Below are 7,521 nucleotides of genomic sequence, written 5' to 3' on the forward strand. Positions count from 1 at the left end.
GGGGGCCGGGTCAGGCCGTAGTGAGGTAAAGCGTGCAGCGGCGGCGGTGGGAGGGGCCGAGACTTAAAGGGAGCAGACAAGCAACCAAGCGCGAGCACTTTCACTTTGAGCCGAGGCTGTCTGCGCGAGGAGGAGGCCACCGTCCGCCGCCGCCGCCGCCGCCGCCGCGTTACCGCCGACAGCTCCAGGGCTCAGCAGGCCCGCAAACCGGGCTGCAGGATTCTAGGTCAGGAGGGAGCAAGGCGAGGGGAGACGGGCTGCAGCCACCGGGAAAACCCAAAGTGGGAGAGATGGCGTGACATGATACAAGGGGCTTTTTCTTTTTTCTTTCTTTCTTTCTTTCTTCTTGTGTTTGTGGAAAGTACCAAAGGAGCCCAAACAGGAGGACTGTCAACATGCAGCAGTGAAGGAGGAAACTTTACAGCCTGACACAGAAAGACGTCTGCACAGTGTTTGCTGTCAACAAGAGAAATGGAGAAGTGTCCGTTCTTAGAAAGATAAAAGGATGTCACTGCCAGGTGAGCAACTTTCCCTCCAGACACAGGATCAGCACAACTGCTGCTTTACAGCTGATTTCACTGGGATTCAATGAGAGGTGCAGCAGCAGGACAGAGCAGAACAACATATGACTTGTTGTTTTCTGCACAAATGGCTAATTGACGCAGGAAATGATGTTTTTTAGGAGGTATGCGGTTTGAACAAGCTACGAAACCACAGAAAGTTTCCAGCAATTATCTGTTGCTTCTCTCTCTCCAACAGTCGTGCTGCTGCTATCGCTTTTGACTGTCCAGTGTGGTGGATGTGAGTTTGACAAGGAAAGTGTGAAAAACATTAAGGCGACCATCGACTCGAATCCGACCGGGTTTGTAAGTCCAACTCTTCTGACTCCCGAGTGTCTCCTTGGCCTTGAAAAAGCAGATTTTACTCACACAACCAGCTCTTCTGCAAAGTTACCAAACGCCGTCAGCTCTTCTCCATAAATGATGAACTGTTTTATGTGTTTCTTGTATAAATGTGAGTCTTCTGAGGGTTTATTCTCCTTTTTTCTTCCTCCTGCAGCGGACAGTGTTTCCTAAAGATTACTATGTGGTGCACCGGTACAACAGAAGCATGCTCTGTGACACTGATCCGGTGAGTTTCTTGTCAGATTCATAGTGCAAGTCGTGAGGTTTTCAAAGTTTTCTGCTCGTCTTTGAACATTAACCTCGTGTTCAGACAGATCCGCTGGAGTTTCATAACAGGCTTGTTTGTCACTGAGTAATTGATGTGGTTCTTGTGGCGATCTGCTGGCTCTGACGAACCTTCTCCCTGCAGTGCTGCGTGTTCCCTGCTGCAGTAGTCCTCCTGGATTCCTGGCATGTGCTGCTCAGGAACCTCTGGGACGAGCACCTGAATCACTCCTTAATCCTCGATCTGAAGCAGACACTGGATAAAATTATTATAAGGAACAGGAACACGGAGGTGGGGAGCTCTTTCAGACGACACGTCTCGCCTGCTGTTTCTGATTGTCTGACGTTTTGTTTGTTGACCTGTAAATCCTCGTTTCTCGGCCCTCAGAGGTTCCAGGAGGAGACGGACCTGGCCCAGTTCTCCACGTCGTCCTCCTCTCCCGAGGAGCTCCTGAAGCTAACGTCAGAACTTTTGACTCGATGGCTCGAGGTCGGATGCTCGCCTTCTGTTGAGACCTGCTCGCTGCCCACATTGCCACCCTCGGTGGAGAGGAAGGACTTCGGTCCGTCCAGGGCCAGACTCTTGACCACCCGAGCTGTGGGCGGCGAGGAGGAGGAGGAGGAGGAGGAAGGACAGCCGAGAAAGATGGTGGACGTTTCCCAGCCGCCGAGCAGCGGCGGCCCTCTGTCTGTTTCTGCTTCCGCCTGGAGCCCCCTGATATTCAGACTCTACTGGTGGCTGCTGCCCTAAAGGATCTTTTATGGATGATGCACACAAAATGCAAGACGTTTCCTGGCACTGAATGATTGTTTGTGTGTGTGTGTGTGTGTGTGTGTGTGCGTGTGTTTTGTGTTTTAATGCAGGAAGCTTTGTTCATATGAAGTCACATGCACAGGTTGCATTTAACGTCCAAAGTTAGTCCAAACTGCTAAAGCTCACCGTCCAGCAGTAACAGCTGATATCACAGATGTAATCTCCAGTATATTCTCCGTGCGGAGCTGCAGCAGCTCCTCATGCTAACCACAGATCAATGTCGAGCTACGTGCACATAAGCCAGCGTCAACGTGGATTTCATCACTGTTTACAATGAATGTTGTGTAAATGTAAGATGGTACAGTCTATGGGTTTTGTACATAAATGTAAATTAAAGACATTTAGATATATTTGCATTGTTAGTTTGTGGTTCAACTCGCTGGAAGTTGCGGTGCGGTTAGTGAGCAAACTTCAAAAAACAAAATGCTGTTCCAAATTAGAACCATAACAGTAAATAAATATACAAACACAGGCTAGAAAAGCAGCACAGTGTGACTGGTATTAAAGAGCACACTGTAGTTTAGATGTAGTTGAGAAAATGTGCGATGTTGACAGAACTATTCTCCCCACAGCGGTCAGCTTTGCAGACAGATAAATGCATTATGAGGCTTCTGAGGTCAGAAACTTTACTTTATTCGTGACACTAACCGGATGTTACAGCCTCACAACAGCAAAGCAAACACATTTTCCTCTACTTTTAGAAGTTTATGCACATTTTACCACTTGCACAGCTCTGTCTGTAAGTCAGCAGCGTGGTTTTTCCCATTTCTACCAACGCTCACACTGCTCCCTCTTGTTCCCAGCTTTGTCCACTCTCCTCGAAGAGTTTACGCTTTGTTTATCATCTTGCATTCCAGCAGTAAGAGTCTGGATTTGTGTGAACTCGACTCTTTCAAAGACTCTTTTCAACTATTTTGTAACTCAGATTTTTTTTTAAATCAACAAAACGAGAAAAAAACAAAGATAAGTTGCAGATGAGGCAGGAATGTGCTGTGGATGGGAAGGGCTCCGGAGATGTTCCGACTTCTGTCAGGATCCACAGGAGGAACAGAAGTGCACCGTTTGGCGCTGGCACTTGCCTCTACTTGCTCACGCCCACGCCTGTAATGTGCACCATTGTCCTCCCAGGGCCCAGTTTCATAATCAGTCAGATGCAGATGTGTGCTGCCGTGGTCACCACGGGAACAACTGGATTTATGTCATGGTTTGGAAGGATGGGGTGGATTTTTGCACAGACTGGGGAGTGTTTTTCTTCTGAGCTGCGCCGTTTTATGGACCGAGCCGAGTGTCCATGTGTGGACCTGCGGGGTCAGCGCCAGGCGGTACCATTAACACACATGCATGACTCAGTGGGGGCTCCTGCCCTGCCTCCACGTGAGCACAAATGATCAATCACATTTGGTTAATTACATGTAAGGGGCTGCAGGAGGCACCGAGCATGCGCAGAACTCCCCGCATATTAACATTAATGTTAAGTTTGACAAATATTTGTATGTGAGATGTTTCCTGGCAGCAGCAGCCGGAGGGGCCAGCTGGATTCCCGTAAACGGGGGGATAGAGCAGGGAGCGAGGGGGAGACGGCAGGGGGAGGGAGCGCGCTGGAACCACGTGGCCGGAAGTAGCCAGGCCGAGCGAGAAGCAAGATGTCTGCGCCCGAGATGCGCACGCTTGCCGAAGAAGAGGAGGCGATGGACGCGGCGGGCAGCGACGAGGACGGAGGAGAGGAGATGGAGGGGGAAGAGGAGGTCGACAGGAGGGTGTACGTGCCCGGCATGGAGCCGCTGCAGCCCGGCGAGGAGCTGGAGATGGACCGGTCCGCGTACCGCATGTACCACGAGTGTCAGACAGGCGAGTTCCCCGCTGGTTCCCCAACTTTAAATAACATCACCACCAAGATGTGGTGGCTGTAGAGAGAGAATAACGTTTATATATGTGTGTCTATAGTTTTCCTGTAAAATTATTATGTTTTAATATCTATTAATGCTTCTGTAAAGTTAATGTTCTCATGTCAACATTCAGATAAACGTTCACTAACCCTACCTGCAAGACGTGGCGGGTTTTATAGAGAGATGTTTAAATCAGATGTTTAAATAACCTTTAAAGAATGCTTCAATGTCTAATAATGGTCCTAGAAAACATTACAACGTTTTAATAATGTCAACATTCAGCTAAAGGTTCCCACAGCATTCACGAACATCACCTGCAAGATGTAGAGGTTCTCTACAGACATGTTTAAATAACCTTTAAAGAATATTTAATTGTCTATAATGTTCCTGTAAAGTTAATATAAAGTATTTATTATTTCATCATTCAGATAAAGGTTCCCACTACTTCCACTAACATCACCTGCAAGATGTAGAGGTTTTCTAGAGAGATGTTTAAATAACCTTTAAAGAATGTTCTAAGAACCACTGATGTTCCTGTAAAATTAATATGTTTTACTGTCCAGTAATGTTCCTGTAAAGTTAATGTTCTGATGTTATAATGCAGATAAAGTTCCCTCAGCTTCACCTGTGAGATGTGGTGGTTTATAGAGAAATGTTTCAATCTAGTGTTTAAATAACCTTTAAATTATATTCTAGTTTCCACCAATGTTCCTGTGAAATTGCTATTTTATTAAGGTCATCACTCAGATGAAGGTTCCCACAACGTTCACTAACTTCACCTGCAAGTTCTAAAAGCTTTTTTAAAGAAAACCTTTAAATCGAATACTTAACTAACCTGCTAAGAACATTTTTGTTTTCAGTAATGTTCCTATAAAATTATTATAATTCAGGTAAAGGTTCCCACAACGTTCACTAACGTCACCTACAGGTTCTAAGGGTTTTATAAAGAAATGTTTAATTAAATGTTTAAGGAACCTTCTAGGAATATTGGAATTCCAGTCATGTTCCTATAAAGTTAAAATAATGTAACATTCCCACAACTAGTAGTTTTATGAAGAAAATGTTTAAATCAATGTTTAACTAACTTTCTAACAATGTTTTCATTTCCAGCTTTGTTCCTATAAAGGTAAAGTAATGTTTCAGTAATGTCAACATTCAGATAAAGGTTCCCACAACGTTCACTGACGTCACCTGTAAGTTCTAATGATTTAAAAAAAAACAACAACAAAAAAAGTTTCAATAAAATGTTTAAGAAACTATTGAAGAATATTCTAATTTCCACTGATGTTCCTGCAAAGTAAACGTAACGTTCTAATGTCAACGTTAAGAGGATGTTGTCAGATGTTGTACGAAGGAGGAACGTTTCCAAACCAACATTCATACAATCTTTTCCTGATCTTATCGAGGCCTTCGATGATTTCTTATAAACGTTCCTGTATCGTGATATATGAGCAAAGGTGGAACGTTCTGCCTGCGATGTTCTGAGGACATTGTTGATGGAACACGTTGTAGAATCTATAAAACGTTCCCACAACGTTCCACGATAACAAACCAACACTCCTGAAAACGTTCTCAAGATGTTGTCGAGACCTCGGATAACAGAACATTTTTTACGAGTCATCAAGTGGGAACCATGTTATAGAACGTTCCTGTGTAACAAAGGAGGAACTCACGATATTCCATGATAACGAAACAGGAACGTTCTCAAACCAACATGTGGAAAAGGTTCTTTAGATGTTATCAAGATCTCAGGTGACAGGAATGTTGTTGTTTGTTTTAAATAGAACGTTTCATGAAGTTCCTGTAATGTGATGTAGTGAAGGTGGAACGTTGGTCCTTTTTGTTGAGGGAACACATTGTAGAACGTTCTTCTACAAAAACAAAGGAAGGAGGTTCTCAATGAAACATTCAGGAAACCTTTCCAGATGACAGAACGTTCTTCATATATGGAGATGTGTTATCAGAGGTGGAACGTTCTGCCTGTGATGTTCTGAGGACGTTGAGGGAACACGTTCTAGAACCTATAGAACGTTCCTACAGTGTTTACCTGATAACAGGAGAACTTTGAGAATAATTTGAGAACATTTCTAGAACATGTCTAGTTATCCCACCTTGAACTTAAAGACACCTTCTGGCTGACAACATCAGTGGAGCTTTGCAGAACTTTCTCAGAATGAAACCTGAAGGTGTGATTTGTTCTCTCCGTTCAGGTGCTCCGTGTCTGAGCTTCGACGTCCTGACAGATGCAGACGGGTCCGGCAGGGAACAGTTCCCTCTGTCCATGCTGCTGGTGGCAGGAACCCAGGCGGACACGGCTCTGAAGAACAGGTACGGAACATCAGCAGCACCAAGCTGGCCGGGACCTGAACGCCTCAGGTCCTTGGTCCGGTTCAGAGATCTGGTTTTAATGTGAGACTAAATAAATACAAAGCGTGACGTTCTGGGCTGAGTTCCACATGAACGTCATCGTCTGCTATCTGGGACTTTGGGAAACTCTGATGCACATCTGCTGCAGGTGTCTCGGTGGTTAGCGCCGTGGCCTCACAGCCAGAAGGTCGCCGGTTCACGTCCCAGTGAGGACACCCGGGATCTTCCTGCGTGGAGTCTCCATGTTCTCCCCGTGCAGCGTGGGTTCTCTCCGGGTTCTCCGGCTTCCTCCCACAGTCCAGAAACATGCTGAGGTTAATTGGTGATTGTAAATTGTCCGTAGGTGTGAATGTGAGTGTGCTTGGTTGTCTGTCTCTAAGTGTAGCCCTGTGATAGACTGGTTACCTGTCCAGGTGAACCTGCCTTCACCCTGAGTCAGCTGGGATAGGCTGCCCCCCATGACCCTGGTGAGGATTAAGGTGGAGAGATGATGGATGACCCACTTTTTTTTTTTTTTCATTTTTTGACATTTTCGAGCCCAAACAGCTGATCAACTATGAACTCTGTTCTCTACTTTATTCTACTCCCATGTGAGACTTCTTGATTTATATTCTAATTTTAGGGCATTTACAAGAATAAGAACAATTAATCTCCACATTCAGTTTATCTCTGGCAGTCCGTATTGTTTTCTGAGCGTGTTGTTTTTGGTGGATAAAAATCACAAACCAAACAAATGAAGCAGCACATTGCTCTGTAGACTCCCAGTGCAGCCGGCTGTTTTTCTTACTTTTGCTTCACACTTTCTGTTTTGTTCTGATGTCGGACACTAAAAATATCCCTTCAGACGGAGCCTTAAATGGTCTGAACTCTGCTCGTGAAGCCGGATCACAGGCTCCCGGCTCTAATTAAGATCAAACATTTACTCGCTTTCAGACTCCTGGTCATGCGGATGCACAACCTCCACGGAACGGAGAAAGACAAGGAGGAGGACGAGAGCAGCGACGAGGAGAGCGACGAAGACGAGGAGGATGCAGATAAGAAGCCCCAGATGGAGCTGGCCATGACGCCTCACTACGGCGGCATCAACCGAGTCCGAGTACGTTCACACGCGGGCTTAAGTACAAAACACTCCTGTAACGTCCCTTTTATTAAGTCAAACTAAAACCACATTTTTCACAATAATTCGTCCAAACCAGCAGAGAACAAACTGAGAAGCCTCCTCTGTGTTTCTATGTGATCACTGTTGTTTTAATATTTGTTAATATTCAGAGTCTTTAGTGTTATT

The 7,521-nt window shown here is 45.4% G+C and overlaps 2 protein-coding genes across 2 annotated transcripts in view; both read left to right on the forward strand.

Moving 5' to 3' along the window:
* Positions 1 to 86: 86 nt before the first annotated feature.
* LOC103360159 (uncharacterized) lies at positions 87 to 2,333 on the forward strand. Its single transcript, XM_008285832.1, has 5 exons — positions 87 to 518; positions 760 to 866; positions 1,060 to 1,131; positions 1,315 to 1,461; positions 1,558 to 2,333. The coding sequence occupies exons 1-5, from the start codon at positions 506 to 508 to the stop codon at positions 1,918 to 1,920; spliced, it is 702 nt and encodes a 233-aa protein (XP_008284054.1). The 5' UTR covers positions 87 to 505; the 3' UTR covers positions 1,921 to 2,333.
* A 1,012-nt stretch (positions 2,334 to 3,345) lies between these two features.
* Positions 3,346 to 7,521, forward strand: part of grwd1 (glutamate-rich WD repeat containing 1) — a 15,402-nt gene continuing 11,226 nt past the window's right edge. Inside the window, exons 1-3 of the mRNA XM_008285831.1 lie at positions 3,346 to 3,831; positions 6,080 to 6,197; positions 7,170 to 7,332. Of these exons, the coding sequence (XP_008284053.1) occupies positions 3,627 to 3,831; positions 6,080 to 6,197; positions 7,170 to 7,332 (486 nt within the window). The 5' untranslated portion in view covers positions 3,346 to 3,626. The remainder of the gene's footprint in view (positions 3,832 to 6,079; positions 6,198 to 7,169; positions 7,333 to 7,521) is intronic.

The sequence above is a fragment of the Stegastes partitus genome, unplaced genomic scaffold (genome assembly GCF_000690725.1).
Source record: "Stegastes partitus isolate 25-593 unplaced genomic scaffold, Stegastes_partitus-1.0.2 Scaffold418, whole genome shotgun sequence".
Taxonomy (NCBI): domain Eukaryota; kingdom Metazoa; phylum Chordata; class Actinopteri; family Pomacentridae; genus Stegastes; species Stegastes partitus.